This window comes from Filicampus tigris, chromosome 10, assembly GCF_054856515.1.
Source record: "Filicampus tigris isolate MCC_2025a chromosome 10, RoL_Ftig_1.0, whole genome shotgun sequence".
Taxonomy (NCBI): Eukaryota; Metazoa; Chordata; class Actinopteri; order Syngnathiformes; family Syngnathidae; genus Filicampus; species Filicampus tigris.
In genome coordinates, this window is record NC_141226.1 from 13,930,448 (window position 1) to 13,956,057 (window position 25,610).

Consider the following 25,610-nt stretch of genomic DNA (forward strand, 5'->3'; position numbering starts at 1 on the left):
CTTGAAAATAACCCAACTCAGGCCATGCCGATCAGATAACACTTTCATTCTCACAATCGTTGTTGTTGGCAGTAGCACAAATGTTGTCATGACTCGTGCTGTTGTTGTTTAGGTGTCTACAAGGGCTTGCACCTCTCCAGTACAGCGTCCCCCTCCCTGGCAGCCCCGGCCCCGCCCGCTACCTTGTCCAGCGCCGCCTCCCTGCACCCGGGCAGCGCCACCAGCACCGCGCCCGCCTGCAGCACCCACAGCAACAATGGCACCGCCCACCACGCCGGCCCCACAACCACTAACGCCACTCAGGTCCCGTTGGGCAACAGTCTCCGCCTGGCCGTGCCCGCCGGCAAACGGGTGCATGCCCCCCGAACACTAAGCAGCGCCATGTCGGCGTCTGCCTTAAAGTTGGCACACGCCGCTGCCGCCGCCAACTGTCAGAAGCCCAAGGTCCCCTCGGCCACTGCGGCCTCGCCGCTGGACATCGTGCCCAGGTGAGATGAACACGAAAAGATAGTTGTCATGGAAAAAATGGGAACCCTGAGTAGACGAGACAGCACAAGCACTTTGAAAGAAATGACATAATTTAATAAAAACTTGCATGCAAGGAGACTGTTTGAATTGGGACTGTCAGTATCAAATGTTTTTGGAATTGATTATTCCATCGATTAATCGGATAAAATTTGATTTTGCATTAAAGTCTTTTACAAAACCATTTCCCTGATTACTGTTTATTAACCAATTAATGTTTATTTGGTATTGTTTAGAGATAAAAAACAACTAAACCTAAATTTAACCAATATCACAAGAGGGATTGATTGATGTACGCGCAAACCTTGCAATGGATTCAGTCATTATTCTCCAAAGTAAAAGCAGATTTTTGCAAATGTCTCAATTTGATGAAACAAAAGATAATCAGTCTGCTTTCGTGAGGAACTACAGACTGAGAGACGGAAATCTAGGTATTTGGACCATTTTAAGTTAAACGATGGTTCTAAACCATTACTTGATAAAAATAGTTGCCGATTAATTTGATTTGTTGTTGATTAATTTTGACACCGCCACAAACAGCTTTGTGGCTGCTAGAAAGTGCCTGATAATTTGTCTTGAGCAAAGCTAACATTAGCAAGGCAGTTTTGATCTTTTACCTCTCCAGACATCTTGCACTTTAAAGTGCTAGCAAAACAACACTACAATATCCAAGCGTGTGAAAGAGATGGACGGGAACAAGCTGACCTTTCTCCTCACACAAATGTACAATGTTTCTACATGTTGTAATTAACAGAATATAATACATACATTTTTCAAAGTGCAATGAAAGTTTTTAATAGCTTAGAGCTTTGCAACGTGGCACTAAAAGAAAATCAAAAGCGAAACTTGCCCAGAAGGTAGAAATTAACCGCTGTCACAAAACAGGTGTTCAAAATGACTACTCTTTAAACAGTGTAGCTGAGCCTCTGGCTATGCATGTCCTGTCTAGTGGTGGTTTTTGATGGTATGTCCATCTTAATAGCGTACCAGTTTAGATGCAAAGAAAACTAGCACGCAACAAACATGACTTCTACTGGGCCAGCCTTTTTGTGCCAGCCATTTTAGAGCATTTTCACTCATTTTTAAAACCACAGCAAATTGTGTTCAACTTGAAAGCACCTCCAACTTTATTCCCCAAATGCGACAAATGAGTGCATGGGCACCATGTCTTTGAAAATGTTCAGCGCCCTTGCACTCCACCGGGATTCCCTCCTTGTCATGGCGTCTTTGCACGCTAACATTGCTAATGTTAACGTTGCTAACGTTGCCTTCCACAGGGAGAACCACGAGCAGGACAAGGCGGCGCCACTCAGCAGTCTGTCTGAGAACACAATGGCCATGGAGGTGACGTAGCCTGCCGCACATGGGACGGACCCCACTTTTTTTTTGAAACTTTTTCTTTTTTTTCTTTTTTAAAGGGTGCTATGCATCGTCCGTAAGGCTTGAACATGAGCGGACTGACTGGACTTGATTGTGTGGCGACCGCTCCGCGGAGCCAATCGTCCACATATATATATGTATATATGTATATGTATATATATATATGTGTGTGTGTATATATGTATATATACATACATATATAGTATATATGTGTGTATATATAATATATATGTGTATATATAAAACCCCTCCACCGTATTTGTTACTGTTAATAAGAGATTGTCTGTAAATTGTTAATATGGCGATTATGAAATGTACAGTACTGAATATTTGTAAGCCCCGCCCACCAACCCCTCTTGTATATAACATGACTTGAATACACAGTTGTTCATTTGTGATGTTTTGCACTCGAATTGTTGGAAAAAAATTAAAGGACAAACCGCCGCTGCTGCAACCAGTCCCACCACGCCCCAACTCCTTCCCACCAAGCCCTCGTCTATTTATTGTGCTGCGTTTACGTCCAATCCTCCGTTGCGACCACTCATTCTTCAACCTAACCCCCACCCGCCGTTTCACACGTCTTTTCTACAATAAATATTTTTGTACTTCATTTTTTTCTTAACCTGATTTGTGATTTGACTCCGCAAAAAAGAAAGTTTGTGTTTTTGTGCTGAGACATGGCAGAAAAGGACCAATCATTTCTCTTCAGACAACAGCCAATTAAAAAAAAAAAAAGAAAAGTTTGACCATCAAAGGGCGTTGTGATCGTCGGTATGCTGATCTTCTCTTCTGTGAAGAGTTTTGGTACCTAACACGGCTTCTCGTCTTTTGTTTTAGTTTTTGTGTGCGTATGGCAGTGAGCGCCCCCTAGTGTGTGTGCTGGGGTGGACATGTCAGCATCATGCAGTGAAGATGAATGGAAGTACTCCCGAAAAAAGTGTCACCCAATGAAATAAACATCCAGGGCATTATCACGCCTCTGCTCTATTTTTTGTCTGAATCCTTGACTGACTTGGACACTTCCTCCATGATATTCACAATAGACCATGGCTGAGTCATCCACTTCAAGTAAGATTTGTCCCATTTTTTATAAAAATATTGTAGTTTAACCCCCCGCCTATGATTTAATTATTTGTCTTAGTATTTATTTTTTCAGGCTCGTATTGTACGAAAATGATTTTTTGTCAGAAAATGTAGAGTAGGAAAGCAATAGTTGGAGTTGGTTGATGGCACCCTTTTTCAAGAAATATTCTTCTGACAAAACTTGATTTTTTTTTCTCCCCAAAGAAAAACTAGAAATAGTTGCATAATGATGAAAATTTGAAACTAAAGGAAAGATTGTTGTATTTTTTTTAACAAAAGGATGTTTCCCATTATCATTGATTCGCTGCTCCCAATTATTTTTTTTTTGTGATGTCAGACACACAAACCTGACACTCAACTGCACTATAGCTTTACTCCAGCACAAATATTAACTTCAAAGTTTTACATGTATGCTGATGACAGGCTGTTGCTCAGCATCGTCATGACAATGAATGACGTCTGTCATGTGACTCCAAGGGAAACTAAAATCTTATCTGGCATCCCCTAGTGGCCACTTAAAGTGCACAGTTTTTCATTCACCACATGTTTACGAGTTAAGTTCAAACGGATAACAAACAAAAGACAAGTTGGTTGGCGGGGACATGTTTAATAGAAATATCACAAGACGGCAACAATACTGTGAACAGTACTGGTCAGAACAATAAATATTTGTGGGCAATGACGCCCACTTAAAAACGCAATGTTTTTGACAATGAAACAATAGATCACAAGCAACATAATAGAACAATAGAATGTGAAATAAAAAATAACCTCCACTTTGCATCTACAAGGTCATTTTTTTCTAGTTACAGGATATGTAACGAACTGGAATTACGATTAGGTCGATTCTAGTCACTATCTTCCCTCTATGTTGATGTTAATAGTGCTTTGCCTGATGTACTGTAATTCCTGTTGTGATGCGGATCATATGCGACTGGACATGATCCCGATGTTGAGTTTGAGGAAGAAGGCCTTAAGCTTGCAAAGTCGGCATTTTTTGTTGTTCTTGCTGTTCTTCTGCTGGTACGTCTTACCTCGGTCCTGGTCTTGGTCCTGCATAGGGTCAATCCAAGGCACCCAGGCACCGCCGTGCCGGTCAGGATGGGCGCGCAGGTCGTCGGGCGGGAAGTGGACGGGCACAGCCGTGCGGTTGTAGTAGGCGAGGCGAGCCAGCAGGCGACGTACCACTTCGGGTTGCTGGCGGGAAAGGTCGTGGCGCTCATACGGGTCGGCACTGATGTTGAAGAGCCAAATGCTTTTGACCGCCTCGCCGCAGTTTGGGCTCCGGAGCGATGGGAGCGCTCGCTCCAAGTTCCACCAGCGGCCCGCCAGCGTCGGGAGGACCTGCACCACAAAAAAATAAGCACAATATACATACAATTCATTAAAAAGAAAATATAAAACGTTTTCAGGATATCTTAAATTTCTTTTTTTAAAAATCACACAAAAGTACTTGATCAAAATATTAAAACAATTTGACAATTTTATTTTCTCAAAATATTGTTTCTGTAATAAAACTATTAAATGCCTCACAAAACCACAATTTACAAAGAAATAAAACACTTAAAAACTTCCACACTAAATTAGTTTTGAAAAATTAAATTCCCACAAAAATCACAGTTTCTTTAAAAGTGATAAAATACAGAACTTAAAAAGAATTACAGCATGCAGTTCAAAAAAGTAAATACATAAAACAAAAATAATTTATTTTTAAAAATTCCAGACCAAAATACAAGTTAATACAACAATGCAAAAAAATTGTTCTTCCTCCATTATTCTTCTTAAAATTCCTTAACAAAAACTATTTTTCTTTAAAAATAAATAAATAAATAAATAAATAATAGCAATACCCGAAAAACAAAAATGGCTTCCCTAAAAAAAGAGAAAAAGTCACACACAAATGCACGAATTTTCTCTAAAAAAAAAAGACAGATAATACTGCACAAATATCTCTTTATTTTTTTTTATTAGACTTACTGAGACTCAAATTTGTTCGTTAAAAAAAATGATGCTTAAAAAAAAATGGTGCTGAGGCTCTAAGTAACAAGTAGCATGTACTGTACCTGTGGTGGGACCCACTCTCCGTGTCCAGGGTCTCCAGTGAGCAGTTTCCAGTCTCCGACCCTGATGGCCGCCTGAACTGACGTGTCCCACACAGGCGACTCAAGCAGCTCGTTGGGGCCGTCGGGTGGCTTCGCATCCTTGGAAGAAGTATGCGGGGACGAAGACATAGGCTGAGGAGAGCGTTTGGCCTTGGGCCGCGACTGGAGCTTGCTCTCTGTCCATGACAGGTTGTGCTCTGGACAGGCCGTCCTTTTGGACTTGGACTTGGAAGAGCGAGCGATGGACCGGTCCGGGCGACCTTCGACCTCAGAGTACAACATGTTTGTGGTTTGGGACTTTGATGACTTGAACGCAGACTTTTGCTTGGGTCGCTGCTTCAGGAGTTTCTTCTTTTTCTTTTGCTTCTTCCTCTTCTTGTTGGGCTTCTTGAATCCTTTGAAGAGAGAATCTCCTGTTCAATCCAAACAACTATTGTTATCAGCCTTGAATATTGTCGCTGTCGGGCGGAATCCTCGTAGTGTCAAAATGACAAGTTTACAGGAAGTTTAAAAAAAAACAGCAGCTTGTTTGAGTTCCCAGGCACTCCTTCAATCTAGTTTTATTATACCTTATATGGCTATTGCACACTAACGTCAACATAGTCCTACCTAAAAAATACAAGCAATTGCTAATTCAATGTTGGCATTGATTAAGATAGTACAAACACGAAGCTTGTGGCAGCCGAGTACTTCAAAGTAAAAACTATGAAGTGGATATTAAAATGAAACAGATTTACCTCCGTGACACACGATTGAGGGTCATTCTGCAACGAAGCATCTCATCGATCCATATGAAACATAATCCAGCGAACCTTACTATTTTCACTCGTTATTGTCCAAAATCCCCCCAAAAAAACACCCAGAAATTGAGGCGATGATTACGCTACACGGCTTTCCGCACAACGGCGAAACGGAAGTAGTACTGCCACACTCGATATTAAATTGCGTTCAAGATCGGCCATGTATTTGTACATTTGCTATTTTCACCGCTTTAAATTGGCTAAAATTGCATAAAAAATTACAAAGTAGGGACGAACGATTAGAATAGATTTGTGAAAATTGAAAAAGTGAATTTGACCATATTTGCCCATACGAGGTTTCCGCCGGACAGTGGCGATATTTGTTGGTCAACACTGGGATGTACAACCAGTATGTTTGTGCCATACCAGTAGTAATAGGAAACTCTGTGACCTGTGACTGCTCGTACCCTCGGGACTTACAACGTTTTTAACACCAACTAAACGTACACTCTTTTTATGCCGCCGGCCCGAACTCAGCGGGTCACTGTTTTACCTTTGGCTCCGTGTGGCGGGTCCTTGGACGTGGGGGCCTTGTGCAGGGGGTCAATGTTGTGCAGAATCTCCTGGCGAGGAGATGCTTTGCCTTCGCTGATGGCGGCCCAGACATCAAAGCCATCCAGACCTTGGCTCTGCGGCGAAAGAAAAGCATGCTCAAACAACATTGCCGCTCATGGGGTTTCATTTTCAAGATAAACACATGGGCTACATCTGTCATAGATGGCGTAGAAAAAAAAAAAAAAGGCTATAATTAAATAGTTCATAGTAATTTTTGAGTTACTCTGTAGTGGTTCACCCGTGTTGTGCCGTTGTTTCTCAACTGGAAAAAGACTGAAGTAATTTTGAAGAAAAATAGAGTGAAAGCTTAAAAATGTATAATATAAAGCAGGGACCTTCAATCCTGTTCCTGTACACACCTGATTTAAATGTTCAGGTAATCAGCAAGGTCTGCAGGAGCTGGATACCAATCCTGATCATTTGCATCAGGTATGTTGCAGCAGCGAGAGATGGAAAACAGGCAGGTAGTGGCCATCGGGGAACAGGTTTGAATGCCCCTGATATAGTATTTAAAGTATTTCTGGGGAAAGAGTGTTTTTAAATTCAAGTATTTCCATTGATTCTTGTTTTTCAGAAAAAGTCTAAAGGCGAAAAGCTTTAAATAGAAAAATATTTTTTTAAGGAAAAAGGAGTTTTTAAAAAGGGGTATTTTTTTGTATAGGTGTTAGAGAAGAGAATTTGTATTTTTCAGGAACAAAAAAAATGTAAAAAAAAAAAATAGCTACTCAGACTGAGGAATACACAGATGAAAAAAAAAGTTGTTTTTTTTTATTCTTGAAGTACTTCTTGGTAGAAAAAAAATGAAATCGTACTTATTTAAAATTGTATTTGTAATTTATTTGAAAAAAATGTATGTTGATTTTTTTTTTATATATAAATAGCTATAGTATTATTCAAAATTAACCAATTAATTAGATAAATAAATACAAGCTTTGAAAAAAAAAATGTAAACATTCTAATGCTAATGTCAATTCTGAATGTAGTATCCTGAATGCTTATATTTATGCGGCAGCTTATGCTTGAGTATAAATGCTGGTCAGTACTTTGGACTAACCCTTCACGTCAAGCGTGTTAAGTCGACTTTCAGCACAGGTCGTGGCCACTTGACTTTTTTTTCCCCCCTTCCGGCAGCAAAAGCAACGACTACTGTCGAAACGTTTGCATGTGTTGCGAGCCAGCTTCCAACTTAGCTCTGTGAGATGCGACAATAAAAGTCCAGAATTTATGTTTCAAGTCATCCAAAAAGCATCCATGGGCTCCGTGTTCTGTACGCCGCTGACATCTGAGGAGCGCATTCATCTCCATTAATGTCAAATGTGCTTTTTTACTTTTATGGCCTCCGTGGAAGATCTGCCAACAGTTGGACATGGGTCGCTCACACACACACAGAATCAAACATTATTGCTACTCACAAAAAGCACTTTAACCAACAAACAAAACAAGAACTTTTACAGCTTCATAAAGCTGTCCAGAGCATTTACATTTTTTACATCTAAATTGGGTTTTATTTTTGTTAATGGAAAAAGGTAGGGCTGCACTATTATGGACAAAATGATTATCAAAATTATTTATGATCAATATTGTTATCCCTCCTCAGTTTGTACATACAGTATTGTACTAGTGGTATATTATTATAGACAAAGTATCGCTTGTATTATTTTTTTTACAAAGTTAGTTTTTGTCATATTTCTTCTAAAGAAAGTTATACTTTAATATATACGCATATAATATGTATATTTTAAAAAGTCAATCTCAAGACAGTTTTGAGGTTTTTTTTTTTTAACTTGCACTAACTAAGCATAAAAAGCTTGAATTCTTTTAGCTCTTTTTAATAGAAAAAAAAGAATAGCCTAAAAATATAATGAAAAAAATCCATATGAAAAAAACAATCACTTACTCTGAAAGATTTATTTTTTCACCAAAAAACAGTATCAGTTTTACAAGAACAAAGATGAGTATGATTTTTATTTTTTTTCAGCGTTATTGTTTCTTAAACTTATATATTATATTTATATTATATTCTATTTGTTTCTAGCCTAATGAAGCTTTGAAGCGCTTTTAGTGCGGTAAAAGTGGTCGTGACTGACCTGGCTGACGTTTCCTCCAGCGAGCGCGAGCAGGGTGGGGAACCAGTCGGTGATGTGAATGAGAGCGTTTGACACTCTCCTTCGTCGCCTTAGCAACGGGCTGTGCACAAACGCCACGCCACGGATGCCGCCCTCCCAGTACGTACCCTAAAAACAACCACAGCGGCACGTCACCAGTGTTGGGCACATTACTTTAAAAATGCAATTAGTTATCGTTACTTCTTCCATAAAGTAGTTGAGTTACTAACTCAATTACTACCTTGTAAAAGTAATTAGTTATTCAGCAAAGCAATTATGATAGTTTTCTATCATACAATACAATACAATTTTATTTATATAGCACATTTCATAACAGCTAGAGCTGTAACAAAGCACTTTACAAATAGTAAACAATAAATAAAGACGATAAAAGGCCATAATACACAAGTATTAATAAATATAGACATAAATAATACATAAGATATAAATAAAAAATATATAAACATGTTCAGCTATTTTCATTTACCGCTATTCAGTGTGTGATGTGGGCGTTCGGTTTTGCATTACCTTTCGCCCCCGAAGCGGCCAGTTGCTCCCGCCAGTGAAGGGCTGCGCCCCGTTGTCGGTGGAGTAGACGATGACACTGTCGCGATACAAGCCCGACTTGCGCAGCGCGTAGGTGACGTTGCGCACCGCCTCGTCCACCGTTGACACCATAGCGGCGAACTTGCGCCGCGCCACGTCGGCCATGCCGCGGTACGGATAGATGTACGACTTGGGAGGCTGCAGTGGCGTGTGCACCGCCTGCGTACAAAAAAAAAAAAAAAAAACTTTAGGGAACAAACAAATCTACAAAAGATTATGCCGGTAAAAAAGATGAAAATTTTATTTTATTTTTATTTATTTTTTTGAGAAATAAATTTTTAAGAAATTTTAAGAAATTTGTAGAGTTTTTGAAAAAGTAAGGTGGAAAATGGTCTACTTCATTTTTGTAAATTGCATTCTTTCAATCATTTTTTAATGGGAATGTTCATAATTTGGGAGAAAGTTGGAATTAGACTCAAGTTTTTGATTTTAAATATTTTGGGGGAAAATATCTTTTTTAAAAAGTAATAGTAGTTTTTTTTTTAAAGGTTATGTTACATTACAATAATTTTGTAATTTTCTAGAAAATAAATATTCAGTATTTACTGTAGAAAGAGAAAAAAGAGGAGAAGAAAATACAAAATTTTCAAGGAAGAAAGTCTGATGTAACTTTTTAAGAATTTTATAAGAATAAATGTTTACGAATACTTTTTTAAAATACAAAATGTCTTTTTTTTTGACAAAACTCAAGTCACTTAATTTTTCAGGGAACACTTTTTCATTACTTTTTTCAAGAACAGAGTAGCAAGCTAATGGCAATGAAGTAATTATTTTAGGAATTTTTATAAAAAGAAAAAATGGCTTCTCCAAAAAGTAGTACTTGTCCTAGAATAACGCCAGATTTTTAATCAGTCATAACGCGTTAGGTTGTAATATTAAAATGACATTATGATTCATTTGTTTTAATGTCAACATATTAACAGAATATAGTTGTAATTTTTTTTTTTTTTTTTTTTGGAATTCACCTGCAAGGAGAGGAGCAGGAAGATTGGTTGTCGGGTGGGATCGTGACTCTGGAGGATCTTGCGAGCGCGTTGCGTGAAGAGCGTGGTGGAGTATTTGCCCTCGTGACCCCAGGCCACGCTCTCGTTGTCGTGGAGGTCATAGCCGCACAGGCCGGGGCCGTCGCACGACCCATAACTGTGCACATTTGTCACACACACGCAAGTGAATCACAACATCATGTCAAGAAATGTCACGCTATGTCACATCGTCCAAAAATGTGAAAATCCCATTAGCAGGCACTAGTTACCTGTAGTAGTCCACACTTCCCGTTAGAGATCCAAAGAAGGAGTCAAAGCCTTTCCTGGTGGGCAGGCACGCCTTCCTGGACGCAAGATAAAGCCGAGTCGAAATTAGCCATCATGTCGTTACACGGGTGTGAGGACTTAATTGCGGGGCGCTCACGTGTAGAATCCGAGATGCCACTTGCCCACCATGTGCGTGGCGTAGCCGGCCTGGCGCAACCTCTGGGGGAGCGTGTCTAAGTGAGGGGGGAGGCAGCTGGGCTGGCTCGGCCTGATGATGGAGTGCTGGAGACCCGTGTGGATCTGGTACCTACCCGCCCCAAACAAACAAACAAACATTGGTGGGACACTAGTGTACGTGCAGTATGCTAGTACTGAACAAGTGGTGTACTAGTACCTGCCGGTGAGTAGCTGGCTGCGTGAAGGCGTGCAGATGGGTTGGACGTAGTAGTTCTCCAGCTTGACTCCCTCGGCCGCCAACTTGTCCAACGTGGGCGTCTTGATGGTGGGGTTGTGGTAGCCGATATCGTTGAAGCCCTGACAGGGGGGGGAAATCCACACTTCGTCGTTATCATCATCATCAAACACCAGCTGTACCTGTTGTCATCCCTTCCGATGTCCAGTGGAGCCTTGAGGCGCAGGTGCCTTGACTTCAAAGTTTTTCCAGATACCAGTTGATTTTTTCTTCAAACGCACTTCAGACACCCACCACTAGATGGCGGCAGCAGCCTCCACAACATCCAGGCACCATCACTTTACATCGTCTTGTACACCCACCTGATCGTCGATGAGGATGAAGATGATGTGGGGCTGCTTCCTGCCGTCCTTCGCCACCACCGTGTCGTTCTCGACGTTGTCGTTCCCGTCATCGCGGCGCTCTTCTCGATGATCGCAGCAGCCGCGGTGCAGCCGGACAACACAAAGCAGCAAGAGCAGCGATGTGGCGGCCGCCGCCCTCATCTTTCCCACGAGGACCACCAAAACAAACATCGGATTTTATGTGAACGCACCACCAGAGGGAACACCTCCAAAACCACTTTCATCCAGGATTCTTTCTTTTTATTTGACTTTTTTTAGGCTTCCAAAAGAGGGAACAGCCTCAGTAGGGGCTCTTGTAAGAAAAACAACGTACAGAAGTGATGTAATCACTTGATAGTCATCTTGTTTTTGCACCTCCTTGATTCTTTAAAACGCAGAGGAGAAAAATATTACTATTATTTGGGATAAAAAAATATGTTTAAAAAATAAAGAACGTGTATTTTTTTCCAGAAAAAAAAATGTTTTTGCTTAATAAATGACATTAAAAATGACATTTCATTTATTTAAAAATGTTTTTTTTTATTTTGTGTGTAGAAAACAAATAGTTTTTGCCCAGAGTAAAACATAAATATATATTGAAGTGAAAAAATAGATTTTTTTTCAAAAAGTCATTTAAAAATTCTGAATACATTTGTATTTCTCCAGGTTTTTGGGGGGTGGGTTGAAAAAAAGTGTTTATTCTTCTTTTTTCTTTTTTTAAGTATAAGTAGTTTAGTGATAAGTAACTCATAGATGCAGATGTCCACATACATTTTGGTGAAGGTTCATCACAGTTTTCTGACGTCAAGTGAAATTAAGCTTTTTCTATGGAGAGGAAAACTTTTAACGCCCATACAATCCAAAATATTGGGCCGATCGTTGGGAGTATTGTCATAGGTTGAAGTGGGCACGAGTACAGATGTGCACATGAATTTTGGTGACAACCGACCACGGTTTTCGGACATTAAGTGACTTTTATCATGAAACGTTTTAGACTGTCCCCTTATAGACAAACAAAAGGCTGCTGACCAGTCATACATATAGACAAACAGTTGACTGATCATCAGTCAATCTCACATGTCGACATTGAGTGGACCGGTCCCCAGCCAATATCAAGGCACTTTAAGACAAACGGTGAACTAGTCACCACTGAATGTCAAGGCGCATTCACACATCACACAAAAAACAGATTGGTTGCCTGTTGATGGTAGGGCACATATTGACAAACAATTGACTAGTCGCAGCCAATCGCAGAGCACATGTAGACCCATAGGACTGGTCGCCAGTCTTCCATGAATCTGACATGCATGTTTGGGGAATGTTGGCGGAGAAGCCCAAACAAGTAAGAACGTGCCAACGCCACACGCACAATCGAGATTCGAACACAGAAATCACAACTGCTAGCCAAACCCGATAACCACTAGCGTAACATGCAGTCAGGTATTCATCACCCAATTGTGTTACTTAATGAATTAAAAATACACAATATCTGATCTGCCGTGCTGTTGATTGGAATCAGTTCGAGGCAGCTGTCAATCAATCAAGCAATCAATTAGTCAATCAATCAATAATACCTCGATGTCGACCCTATGTTAGTCACTCCATTCTCGTTCTTGCTGTTCGAAGTTCGCCGAGGACGCCGCCGCATGTCCTCAAGTTTCCAAGCGAACTTTTCCTTCCTCCAAAAGGACTTTCTTCACACTCCCACTGGAAAAAAAAAAGAAGAGAAAAAAAAAAACCCTACACGCGTCAAGTCACACGTGCTTAACATGAATTCCACTTTGATCGCCGAAATAAAAGTTCTCAGAGGATACCAAAGCAGCAAAATAACAACATTAAAGCGTAAATTCAAAGAGTACCATGATTAAAAACGGCAAAAATGAATAATAATTAAAATATTTCTAAGCACACTTTTTGGTTGATTACCATTCGCTAATCTTCGTGGCTAACAGTGGCTAGCGGATAGATCGATGAGACGCGTATTTTTTTTTTTTACAGCCACACAAAGAGTAACTTAAGTAACAACTTCAAGATTTTATTTGACAGCGAACGTTTAACTTTTATTTTGAAAAGCACAACCAGGCTACATCCGTCGCAGCGGCTTGTGTCTTTTTTTTCCTCGAGTGGGAAACGTGATCTTAAAATGAAGCTCAAAAAGTCCTGTACACGCCGTTTTTGTCATGCACCCTCCTTTACTCTTTACTGGACACTAAGACCATAATATTTATTGTTTGAACTTTGTATTCTTGTTGGGTCCAACGTGAACAAATGCTGAACACGTATTATAAGAAACAGGCCATCTGGCAAGGTGATGAATAATGCATGATGCATGTAATAATGAAGAACATTCAGCCTAATCCATCCCAAATGTATTTTCAGGGCACACTGAAAAACAATACGCTTGACCAAAGTTCTGTCACGTAAATACACAAAATTAACTCCAATACTGTAGTAGAGAGTGCATATGCGTTGTATAAACACATACCTTGAACACAATGAATCAGGTGATTTAATAGCATGTATTAGAATAATATAATATTATAAAAGCTATTTTAAGACTGGACGTAATTAAGTATCTTTTGCGCTCTGGTTAATATGTTGTTATTTTTTAAGCACGTTACTGATTGTGTTGAAGTGTTCCAACCTGCAGCATGTCCCACTGTCACTTTTACAAAGCAAAACACGTTACAGAGAGAATGTGCTGAGGGATTTATTGAAGGTGGAACATATCCCCAGGTGTCTTCAAATGTCACATAAAAATGCCTCTAAAAAGGACGTCAGGATCCATTTGGATGGTTTTACCTGAACATTAAATGCAAAACAACAGCTTTACATAACGTCTCATCACAATAAAACGCTCATTCTTACGCATCATGTGGTCAGTGTTGTGATGTTGTAATTAATGCTTGTTCCATTATATTGTATTATAATTACATTATAATTATTTTACCAATTATTTATTAAACCAGATACATAAAAAACTCGATTTTATATATCATTAAAATAAACAATTTTACATGTGTCAAATATAATCATTAAAATACTTATTAAAGAACAGGGTTAGGGAGTGTGTTATGCGTGCACCTTGGGATTTTTTTTCTTTTAATGTTTGACATTTTTATGAATAAATATACGTATAAAGAAAGCTAAGGAGAGAATGAACGTGATAACAAAATAAAGAAACTTCTGATCACGTTATGACGTCAGAATTAACAAGTTAGCTTCCAATGATTTACCGTAACGTCACGTTATATAACACATAACAACAATAATTAACGTTAATATTTAAATTACCTTGTAATTGCAACAATAAATAATACAAAACTATTATCTTGTGTCGTGAATAATAAATATCGTTAACGACCTTCTTTGATTTAGCCAAATGTTACTTCCGTGTTTTGGCTCATTTGCCTTAGGAAGACTCAAACTCCCATGATGCATCTCGATGTGAAGTGAAGCGTGTTGAGATGTAAAGTCAAGCAGCACGGCCTCCTCCTGAATCATTTCAAATTGATGTCGTGTTCGTCATGTCGCACGAGGAAGATTCGTCGCTGCTCTTCCTCATCGTACAACATTTAAAGATGAAAGGCTTGTTGGTCGCCGCTCAAGTGCTGGAGGAACATGTTAGCCAGGTAACACCCAAAAAAGGAGAAAAATATTTGACATTTTTTAATATCCGTTTTGCGTGCGTGCCAGCTGCTGTTATTTTGTTTAATGGCAGACCGGCGGTAAAGAAAAGGGGAAAAAAAGTAGAAATAAATGTGAATTTTGAGTTGCAAAGGTGGCTTAGTCAGGCTTTCTGGAAGAAATAGAACAAGATGTACAGTTGGAAGTGTGTGTCAATTAACCCCTACTCACCATCCACCGACCATTTACAGCTAGGAACTGCTAACATTGCTTAGTTTTGACCAATACAAGGTCGATGTTTGTCTGTTAAATACCTATTTTAAATATCACAATGGAAGCACACACATTTTTGATAAAGCAATTTAATGACAAGGTAGTTTTATTTATATAGCACATTTCATACACAAGGCAACTCAATGTGCTTCACACAAGCAAAGTCAACACCGACAAGCATTTAGAAACACAACAGTTAACATTTCAAAAGCAAAGTAGAGAAAACAAAAGCAACCAACAAAAAAAAAGAAAGATTTAAAATAGTCTAGAGGACCTTAATCAAAGGTATGAAAAAAAGCAAAGTTTTTAACCTAGATTTAAAAGCATTTACACTTGGGACTGAATTCACTTCTGTTGGCAGCTTATTCTATTTGCGTGCAGCGTAACAGCTAAATGCAGCGTAACAACTAAATGCAGCTTCACCATGTTTATCTCAGTTTTGTTTTGGTTTAGCTGAAGGACATTTTAGTTCATCCAGTTGTTAATTTGCTCTACACAGTGACACAATACGCTGATAGAACTGGTCTCATTTGGGGACATGATATGTGTATATATATATATATATATATATATATATAGACAGAGAGAGAGAGAGAGAGAGAGAGAGAGAGAGAGAGAGAGAGAGAGAGAGAGAGAGAGAGAGAGAGAGAGAGAGAGAGAGAGAGAGAGAGAGAGAGAGAGAGAGAGAGAGAGACAGACAGAGAGAGAGAGAGACAGAGACAGAGACACAGAGAGAGAGAGAGAGAGAGCTGTGTGTCATCTGCATAACTGTGATAGGCAACATTGGTGTTCTGATGCATTTGACCCAAAGGTAACATATACAGACTGAACAGAAGGGGCCCAAGGACTGACCCTTGAGGAACCCCACATGTCAAAGCCCTCCGCTCTGATTCAAAACTTCCAATGGTCACAAAGTAACTTCTTTCCTGTAAGTAAGACCTAAACCATTTTAGGACTGTTTCATTTAATCCCACCCAAGCTTCCAACCTGTTCAACTGTATGTTATGATCAATTGTATCAAATGCTGCACTGAGATCCAATAACTTGCCTGACTGAAGTGAGCAGTTGATTATTCGCTGCAATTCGGTTAGAACAGAATTCACAATAGTTTTGAAAAAGTCAGACGGTAATGGGTCAAGGCAACTAGTTGATGGTTTCAGCTGCTGAACCAAATCTCTTATAGTTTTTTGATCCACTGTATCAAATTCTGTCACGGTAACCAAATTATTCCTGGGTGATTTTAAGTGCTGCATCATTTTGGAATTTGGCTGGTTTGTAATGATGTTTGACCTGCTGGATTGTACTTTATCACTAAAGAAGCAGACAAATTCATTGCATTTATCTGTTGAGAGGAGTTCTGGCACTATTTGATTTGGGGGATTTGTGAGTTTGTTGACCGCAACAAATAAAGTGCGTGTATTGTTTAGGTTCTTACTCATGATTTCAGAAAGGTGTTGGTGTCTAGCTATTACCAACTCTTTGTTAAAATTACAAAGACATTGTCTGTACAGGTCAAAGTGAACTTGGAGTTGCAAGTCCGCCACCTTTTTTGCCACTGCGACATTTGTTTAGGAAGCTAAAATCTATTGGTGTCGCCTCATTCATAATAGTGTTTTGGCAACCTTCTGTTACCCATGTTTCGCCGAGGAGAATTAAGCCAAGATCATAAGATATAATGATGTCATTAATCAATAGTGCTTTGTTAACCAGTGATCTAATATCAAATAGAGCTAATCTTGCAGTGATAATGGGAGACACTGGCTTGCTCAGAGGTTGACAAGATATCCGAACTAGGTAAGTAGATCTAGTCTTATTTCTTCTCAGTTCTTTAGCTGACTTTCTGCGCACTTGTAATCGAGCTAACAGCTATACCACAAGCTTCGCTAGTTTCATTGGGTCCTGACTTATTCTGGAGACAAGCATTGTTTGTAGCGGATACGCAGTCTGGACCCAGAGCATATCAGACCGGACTGGAGTGAAGTTTCACCATGAGCGAGGAGGGAGATCGGCAGGTAGGTGGCGGTTTTCTGAGTCTTGGTGGAGTCAGCCGTTTAGTAGATAGCTGTTTGGTGAGTCTTGGGGTTGGTAGAGGCGAATGGTGATCAGGAGTAAGAGGTGCGAACATGGGTGATGGAAGTGGTGTCAGGTGAATTCCAATATTGACAAGCTTGTTCATCTTGTCGGTGAAATCTGGGAGGGAGTCGTTCGTAGACAACGGGTTTTGTGTCGTCAGGGCTGAGTCGTTGTGGCTTCAAAGTTTGGGTTGAATCCATGGCCTTTGTTGTGAGAAGGTGGCGCCCCGTGACGCACACTTTGGACAATGTTGGCATTCAGTGATTTGATCCCCTGCTTATTAAGATAAATCCCATCGCGTTGGAAAAGATGGTAACGTTCCCAAAATGGAAACACTGTCAATAAAATTCACAGAATGAGCAGCGCAGATGCTTCTCAGGTATCTTGACAAGGATATTATCCGGCTGAAACGCTCATCCCCTTGTCGGACTGTAGGTAGTGTTGATGTTAATCTTTTTTTCCCATGTGTACACCAAGAATTTTGAATGAAATGATGTATAGAAAATACTTTTTTCCTAAAGTGAAATGCATGTTTTATCTATTTTATAAAGGTGTTAAAATTAATCTATTACTCGAGAACTAACCGATTATAAAATGAATCAACTATTTTGATAATCGAGTAATCGTTTAGAGCCATTGTTTCACCTAAAATTTTCCAAATCCTCTGATTTCAGCCTCACAACAATAATTATTTTCTGATTTCTGTAGTCCTTCATGAAAGCGGACTGATGGTCTTTTGTTTAATCAAAATAAGACACTTGCAAACATCTGTTTTTACTTTGGAAAACAATGACTGAAACGGTTTCAAAAATGTCGGTAAGACTTAAAAATGACATGCTGCATCCAAAAGGCCTTTTCTATCGTTACATGAAGCATAGTATGATATTGTTTTTTTAACATGACATGATATCTGTAGCAAGATTTTTTTTTTTTTTTTTACATGAATATGTAACCGCCTCACGTGGGTGTTTTCTGCCGATGCCAATTTGTTTTTGTGCAGGTGGAGATGCCCAACGCAAGCCTGAACTTACAAGACATTTACAAAGGATGGATGAAGTAAGCGGAATTTGAAATTGAACCTCGCCAACAAAATGACCGCTGCCATAAAACGCAACACAAATTATAGTGTTGTACGTCATACGTTGCTAAAAGATGCTCCAGTGACATGTCTTTGTGTACCCGTGTGTAGGCTGGGCTCACATGCCAAGCAGCTGGCTGACGGCTCCGATGTGCCCAGCAAAGTTGAACCTGAAGTTGATGCTGACGAGAGCCCCCCAAAAGACAACAGCACGGATGTTGAAGCTCTGTCTGGTAAGTTTTTTTTTTTCGTTTTTTTTTTTTGGTCTCTGTGTTTTGTTTGTAAAGGTTGACTTTTGATTTAGCCTCTAAGACAGAAGGCGTGGAACGCTCCAACGGACACGAGCGCAATGGTTGCCACTCACCTCAACCTGAAGAGGAAGAACAACCACAAGAAGAGGTAAATACAGTAACCAGAAATATGACAACTGTCGATCGATACAAGTATGGTGCAGTGCATTTCAACAAACACAATAATTGACATGTGGTTCAGTGAATAAATACATTGCATTTAATGACACTGTGTATTCAATTGTATTGATATTGTCACGGCCTGATATCACACTTGAATGTATTGTATTATTAATTGTATGCTGACAAATGTCACTTTTCATCAACATTTTGATCAACATTCCGTAAATTCTGTAAAATTTTGATATTGGAATGTATTTTATTATTAAAGCAAATACATTCGATGCAGTGGAATCAAATATCGATAATGTTGTTGTCTGAAGTCACACTTTGTCAAAATGTATATTTATTTGTAAGCTCCACTGAATACCGTTATTAGAATGTAGCGCTTTTGATACCTTAATGATACAACTGGATCAAATATTGATAATGTCGCCGATGTCACTGTTTGTAAAAGTTGTCACTTATTCCGTCACGTCAATACAATATGGAAAATCTTTATGTATTGTATTCTTCATTAAGATACACAATTGATGGAACTTGATTAGATATCAATAATGCAGCTGTCCATTATGTCTGTATGCTGTCCACACAGCATGAAAAACTGGATTTAACTCGTTTTCCATCCATAAGAAATTGCAAAAATAACTGTATGCCAATACTACTCCTATCGTGATCCCGCTCTTGGGGTAAGACTTTCTCTGCCATGCCCTGCCCAAAAGTGAATGCTGACTGTCCACAAACGCTCAAATAACTTTGGCTTCATCAGGCGGAAGCGGGCAAGCCCAAAAGTTTGACGGTCCCTTTTGGTTGCACACGCATAGCTGCGCTCCACTGGCCGTAATAATGGCGTGTGTGTGCGTGCATGTCTCAGTCAACCACAACAGTACACTTTCACACACGTCTGTCTCGCCTATTTCCCCCGCAGATGATCCTTTGTGTCTGTGCAGATTATTGCAACCACATGTCACATCACAGCAGGCGCCACCATTCGGATGGCATCTTGTTCACTTGGCTAACTTGCTGCTGCTTTTTTGCTCTTTTGTGCAGTACACAAAAGTGACATTAAAGCAGAAACCTATCAAGGAGCACTGAGGGTTTACTGCCCTTTGTTGTCTTCTTCCTCCAGCAGCCAGAAGTCATCATTGATGCCCCGTTGGAGTCGACTGTCAATCAAAAAGAGACCACGCCCTACCCCACGGAAGCAAACAATTGCTCGGATGAAGAGGGCGACGCCACGGGGCAAGAGAGTACGGTTGGCTTGTACAATCACCAAGAGATATTTTGCGCCAAAGACACTCTGCCTCAAGCAGGTTTAACCCCCCCCAGCCCCCCCCCCCCCCCCCCCACACACACACACATGCACACACGCAAACGCACTCACACCAGAAACACGCACACACAGCGACCTCTTTGGCACTTGGGCGCCAAGACTCGCAAGCGCCTGTGAAGATGTCTCATTTTAAAACAGAGTCTTAGTCTCCATGAGACTTCATTACTGCAATTTTATGCGTTTTCGTTGAAAAAAAGATGACTTAAATTCAAAAATATTTTATTCTTGAAAAAATACAACTTCTTGGAACACGACTGTTCACATGAGGGTCCCACTTTTTCTTGAAAATTTTTTTTTACAATTTACTATTTTACTATTGCAAATGTTTGCAGTTTTTTTTTTTTTATAAAATAAATATTTCATTCCCAAACAGTACAATTTTATCCTCTTAAGGTTATCCTACTACTCCACTTCTTCCCCTTAAATTTTTTTAGACTTTGTTTTACAGTATTAACACTTTTTTTTACTTTATTTCTTTAAAAATACCGTTTTATTCTGGTAAGATTACGACTTTTCTTGATCATTTCTTCATGTCCTCTTGGGAAAAATGACACACTATTGATGAAATGACACTTTTTTTTCTACAAAGAAGTTGCTATTCTAAAAAAAAAGACTTAATTCATGCAAGATTCTGACTTTTTCTTGAACAAAATATTATTACTTCATTTCCCCACGAAAAAATACACCTATGTTTTTTCTGACTGATTTTATTCTTGAAAAAAAACAAGCTTATTTGACTTCATTCTCAGAATCACTGTTCTTGAAAAAATAACTGTATTCTTGAAAAAAGCCAAACTTTATAAGTAAATGTAACTTTATTTTGGGGAGAAAAAAAATCATCATTTTTCTTGAAATAAAATGTGACTTTATCTATAGCAACAAAAAAAAATTCATTTGTGTTTAGACGCCGACACCATGACTGTGGAGGACGAAGAGGATGTCTCCAAGGTAACAAACACTCCTGAGGATGTAAACAAAACCATGTTGATGGCGTGGTGTTGACTTGAGCGTTTGTGTTGAAAAGATGGAGGTCAGTGATATCACAGCCCAGTCGGAGCAGGAGGACAACCAGATAGGGGCGCTGGAGTCTCCTGATGACGGTAAAAGACAGTTTGGTCGTAGGCGCACGATGACATTTTTGCAACATTTTCCGCCATTTCAAACCGAGTGGGTGTCCTTTTTTTTTTTTTTTTAGACAAAATGGCCAAGGAGGAACGAGACCACCTGGCTGTTGCCATCACCCTCAACATTGACGTTGGCAAAACTGACGTTTGTCCCGCCGAAGAAGAGGCAACTCCCAAGAAGAAGAAAAAGAAGACAACGAAGACCGAGCAGGAAAATCCGCCAGAAAACTCAAAGAAAGGCAAGAAGAGGAAGAAGGAGGAAGACGAAAAGGAGGAAAAGGAGCAGCAGGAGGTGGAGGATGATGTTGCTGTAACAGTGGAGAAGAAGAAGAGAAAGAAGAGGAGGAAGAAGGAGGAGCAGCAGCAGGAAGAAGGTCAAGGGACTGAAGAGGTGCAGTGGGATGAAGGAGCAACAGGGGGCGACGCAGACCCACAAAAAAAGCTGGAAATGGAAGGTGCAAAAATTAAAAGCTGCTCATTGTTAATTTAGGACCACATTAAATAGAAAAATATAACATGGCAAAAATAAACTTGTTTTCCGGAGGGGAAAAAAATAGTTTTTTTTTCTCGGCAAGAAGACTTCATCCTTGAGGAAAAAATGTGGGAAAAAAACAACAACCCTTAGCCCTCTTTATTCTAGAAAAAAGATGACTCTTTTGGGGGGATAAAGAATTTATTCCTAAACAATCTGACTTTATTCTACAAATGTATTCATGGAGGGAAAATATTTTCTTTGAAATAATTCAGATTTATTCTTGTGAAAACATTACTTTATTGTTGAAAAAAAAAGACTTGATGCTTTATATATACTTTAATATAATGACTTTAATCCTACAAGAATATCATTTGAATCTTACAAACTGCCACTATCATTAAAAAAAAAAAAAGTATGGTTAGAAAATATGACTTCAGTCTTGACAAAGATGACAAACTATTACGTTCTTAGAAAAATATGATTATTGTTGACAAAAGATGGCGTTATTCTGGGGGGGGAAAGCTAGAATTTTTGCTAGGAATCTTGAAAAAAAGAAAAAAAATTGGTAAATAAACCACTTTGTTCAACAAAAAATGATTGTCATAAGATTACGACGTTTCTCTTCAGCCCCATGTCTTCATTTTTGCTGTTTCCTCTTCCGTCCTAAAGGTGGCTCCGCCGCTCAGCTCACCTCCACCCAGAAGCGGCGTCGACGGCGGAATTCCAACCGCATGACCCAAGTCAGGATGGAAAAGCAACAGCAGTCAGACGCAAGCGAGGAAGACCAAACTCCGCTGCCTAAACCCTCCAAACGAGCCATGGGTGACGCCAACTCGGAGGACGGTGCGTCCAAAAAAAAGATGATGATGGAGGAAGAGGCCTCATCAAAAGAAAAGCAGTCTCCTACCAGCATCACCAAGAAGGACAAAAAGAAGAAGACGGCAGCCAGTGAGGAGAAGGTGAACAATGCTGGTGACTCTTTGGAGGCTGTGAGTAAGAAGAAGAAAAAGAAGAAGAGAGCAGCCAATGAGGAAGTGATTCAGGAAATGGGAAACGGCGAGAATGCTAACGACTCATTGGAGGTGAAGAGGAGGAGGAAGAAGATGGAGGAGAAGGAGGAGGAAGAAGCTGCCCAAAGTCACGAAACTCCTGCTAGCAGCGACTCATCCGCCAAAAAAAAGAGTAAGAGTTCATTTCAAAGTTTGAAATAAAGTTTAGTTCCAGGTCTCATTTATCAATTATTTTATGTCTGGGAAATGTTTTTTTTTTTTTTTCAGTTTAAGTTTTCGAAATTTTGTTAATTTTCTTTTCCTAAAATAACCTTGGTCTGCACACACTTACCCTCATGGCTGACCAATTCTTTCTGCACTGAAATGTTACCGCTAAACAATTTCAACAAAATAGGCTTAATCGAATGTTTGTAATGTTTTTACTTCATGTCTAAAAAAAAAAAACAACCCAAAAAACATCTACTGTATACTTTCAATCTTGAGGTGACATAATGCCACACGGCTCCTGCAGAGCGAGGGAGGAGGCGGAGTTTTACAACACTTGTCAGACAGTCAAGTGTTCAAGAGTGTTAATAGATTTGTTCTCAATCTATTCTCAGCACTTGAAATTGCTTGAGATGGTTTAAAACTACCAGATGACAGACCGATAGTTTCAATGAGTAAAAAAATGGTGAATTTGAATAGATTTGGACAGAAAAGGTTTCCGCTGGACAGTGATGATATATATACTGTACTTACAGATGATGTACTTGAATTATACTTTAGGACATTTACTGGAATTTGCTGCTGTTGTTGTTGCAGAGACGAAGAAAGTGAAGTGCAAAACAGTGGATGATGAAGACGCTTAACTTACGGTAAGATGCAGTTAGGCATATCAAAGCAGCACTTGAACTACCGCCCCCTGATGATGCTATGACATCATTCATTGTCCTTTGGAATCTCTTGCAAAAAAAAAAAAAAATACTAAAAACTGTGCCATTTCCAAAGAAATGCGTGTTTGGACTAAGAAAAACAAAAACACTCATCCAGAAAGATATGCACAGTTTGTCCTTAGATGGCGTTGGAAACAAAGGACTTTATTCTTGGAAAAGTATGACGCCATTCTGAGAAAAGAATGACCTTATTCCCAGTGGTGGGCATTCCTGTCTGACCGACAAACCAGTCCATCTATGAATGACAGACGCCTGTTTTGCTGACGATAGACGGAAAACTTTAAAAAAAAAAACAAAAAAAAAAACAAGCACAGATGGAGTTTTGTCCATTTGTGTAATCATAACTAACCTGGTCAAGTCCGAACAGACCTATAAAGGGACACCTTTATTATCTGTAAAAAAGTTTCATAAAAAAAATATGACTACTGTTGAAATAAAGACTTAGAATGATATACTTAATAATTAAAAAAAAATTGGAATAAGAAAAATTTACTATTGGAAAAAAGACTTTATTCTTGGAAAAATGTATCTCACTCCTGAAAAGTTAAGTTTTTACGGAAAAAAAAGACCAAAAAAAAACCATGAATTTACTCTCCAAAAGGAAACACTGATTTTGTGTGTAATCTTATTTTTGTTTCAGTGTGTCTGAAGACCACCACGTTGGACCTGAAAAACACAAAACGACAAAACCCGTTCTACCTTAACCACCCTCACTGAAATCTTTGTTAAATGTGTCACTATATTTTTTTTATGTAGACAGTTTGACACGTTCCAAGAAATATTTCCCCTTAGGAAGAAATACGCAGTCAAATATGTCAGTAATTCTTCAGGCTTTGACGGAAGCACGTCACAGGCATGTTCTTAAGACACCTGAGAACTTGTGAAAAAAAATACATGTATCTAACCTTGAACGTGTACTGTATTGTTATTCCAAACTGCTGGCAACACCCGTAAAGCTTTTTCAGTGAGGACTGAATGGAGGCTGACATTTCAAAGTGTTGTGCACAGACAAAGTAAATGTGACGTACGAGTGCTGCATCGATCCAAGTATCACACCACCGCTTTTACGCTTAATGGAAGACAAAGAATAGCAGCAATAGGTCAGTGACTTTTCCTGGTAAAAAAGAAACAAAACAAGTGACACTTGCCCAAAAACATACACCCTCTTGATTTGAGCTTTGCGGATATATTGGACAAAAGTATTGGGACACCTACATGAAGTGAATAGCGAGGAAAATGTGTCACTTGGACCAAAGTATCGGGACGTTGAAAATGTTGCGTTTGGACAAACGTATCGGCACATATTTAGGAAATTAAATTTGAAGAAAAGGTGGACAAAAGTAATTTAACTCATACAGTCAGTTAAAATGTGGACAAAAGTATCAGTAGAGTGAAAAGGTGAATAAAATGTGGACAAACATGAAACATGATGTGGAAAAAAGTATTGCGACACCTAGAGCAACTGAAAAAGTGAAGTCTTAACAAAAGTATTTGGACTTATAGAGGATGTTAGATTTGAAGAAAATGTGGACAAAACTAATGGGACATGAAAAGACACAAAGCGGTTAGGGTTAGGCTTCACCGCAAAGTGAAGAAAATGTGGAGTTTGGATTAAAGTATTGGTACACATACAGGAAGTGAAAAGTAAAGAATGTGTGGCATTTGGACAAAAGTATTAGGAGAGTGCAGGGAGCGAAAATTTAAAAAAAAAGCCAGTCAAAAAGAGATGGGTGGGGGTGGGGGTGTGGGTGGGTGGGGCGGTCAACTACAGAGTAAGTTCATTTGAAATTCTGAGCTCGATGGTAAAGTACTGAGTTCTCATTTAGGACGTAGTAGAGCTAGTAACATCCAGCAGGGGGAAGTGGTGGCACGTGGAAGAGGAAACTCTCCACATGAAAGAAAAATGGCACTATTGGGAGGAATTACGGAGTTAGGACAAAAGTATTGTGGCACCTATGGGATGTGAAAATTGACCTAGAGGAAATTATTTGGATTTTGGACAAAATTATTAGGACACCTACCTGATGAGAAAAAGTTAAGAAAATGCGGGATTTGGCCAAAAGTATGGAGACAC

The 25,610-nt window shown here is 39.3% G+C and overlaps 3 protein-coding genes across 6 annotated transcripts in view; 2 read left to right on the plus strand and 1 right to left on the minus strand.

The window, feature by feature from the left end:
- The window catches only part of LOC147140925 (enhancer of polycomb homolog 1-like), a 29,987-nt gene extending 27,111 nt beyond the window's left edge, over positions 1-2,876 (plus strand). For both annotated transcript variants that reach the window (XM_086044257.1, XM_086044256.1), the window contains 2 exons: positions 113-488; positions 1,803-2,876. In XM_086044257.1, coding sequence (XP_085900383.1) covers positions 113-488; positions 1,803-1,878 — 452 coding nt within the window. In that variant the 3' untranslated portion in view covers positions 1,879-2,876. The remainder of the gene's footprint in view (positions 1-112; positions 489-1,802) is intronic.
- A 699-nt stretch (positions 2,877-3,575) lies between these two features.
- Positions 3,576-13,245, minus strand: LOC147140926 (arylsulfatase I-like). Of its 2 annotated transcripts, XM_086044258.1 has the most exons (12): positions 13,128-13,245; positions 12,776-12,908; positions 11,181-11,363; positions 10,801-10,940; positions 10,564-10,713; positions 10,409-10,483; positions 10,122-10,296; positions 9,079-9,315; positions 8,533-8,679; positions 6,384-6,519; positions 5,052-5,503; positions 3,576-4,332 (listed from the first exon to the last, which is right to left on the minus strand). In XM_086044258.1, exons 3-12 carry the CDS (start codon positions 11,361-11,363, stop codon positions 3,913-3,915), a joined length of 2,115 nt encoding a protein of 704 aa, XP_085900384.1. In that variant the 5' UTR covers positions 12,776-12,908; positions 13,128-13,245; the 3' UTR covers positions 3,576-3,912. The 2 variants fall into 2 exon arrangements, with proteins under 2 accessions (XP_085900384.1, XP_085900385.1); XM_086044259.1 differs by lacking the exon at positions 13,128-13,245 and having other exon boundaries at positions 5,052-5,485; positions 12,776-12,931.
- A 1,403-nt stretch (positions 13,246-14,648) lies between these two features.
- On the plus strand, positions 14,649-24,447 carry LOC147140927 (uncharacterized). Of its 2 annotated transcripts, none has more exons than XM_086044260.1 (11): positions 14,649-14,833; positions 18,175-18,230; positions 18,364-18,485; positions 18,557-18,651; positions 19,792-19,912; positions 20,900-20,943; positions 21,020-21,095; positions 21,191-21,574; positions 22,264-22,776; positions 23,406-23,458; positions 24,177-24,447. In XM_086044260.1, exons 1-10 carry the CDS (start codon positions 14,729-14,731, stop codon positions 23,450-23,452), a joined length of 1,563 nt encoding a protein of 520 aa, XP_085900386.1. In that variant the 5' UTR covers positions 14,649-14,728; the 3' UTR covers positions 23,453-23,458; positions 24,177-24,447. The 2 variants fall into 2 exon arrangements, with proteins under 2 accessions (XP_085900386.1, XP_085900387.1); XM_086044261.1 differs by having other exon boundaries at positions 19,795-19,912.
- The last annotated feature ends 1,163 nt before the right edge of the window (positions 24,448-25,610 follow it).

What these genes read in the sequence shown, in the direction of transcription:
- LOC147140926 (XM_086044258.1), bottom strand. Translation starts at nt 11,363, where the DNA reads ATGAGGGCGGCGGCCGCCACATCGCTGCTCTTGCTGCTTTGTGTTGTC. An exon ending in TCATCCTCATCGACGATCAG is followed by an intron (nt 10,941 to 11,180) that starts GTGGGTGTACAA and finishes CCCCCCTGTCAG; the next exon opens with GGCTTCAACGATATCGGCTA. An exon ending in GAGAGTGGGTCCCACCACAG is followed by an intron (nt 4,333 to 5,051) that starts GTACAGTACATG and finishes TTTGTGGTGCAG; the next exon opens with GTCCTCCCGACGCTGGCGGG.
- LOC147140927 (XM_086044260.1), top strand. Translation starts at nt 14,729, where the DNA reads ATGTCGCACGAGGAAGATTCGTCGCTGCTCTTCCTCATCGTACAACAT. An exon ending in GCTGGAGTCTCCTGATGACG is followed by an intron (nt 21,096 to 21,190) that starts GTAAAAGACAGT and finishes TTTTTTTTTTAG; the next exon opens with ACAAAATGGCCAAGGAGGAA. An exon ending in CTCATCCGCCAAAAAAAAGA is followed by an intron (nt 22,777 to 23,405) that starts GTAAGAGTTCAT and finishes TTGTTGTTGCAG; the next exon opens with AGACGAAGAAAGTGAAGTGC.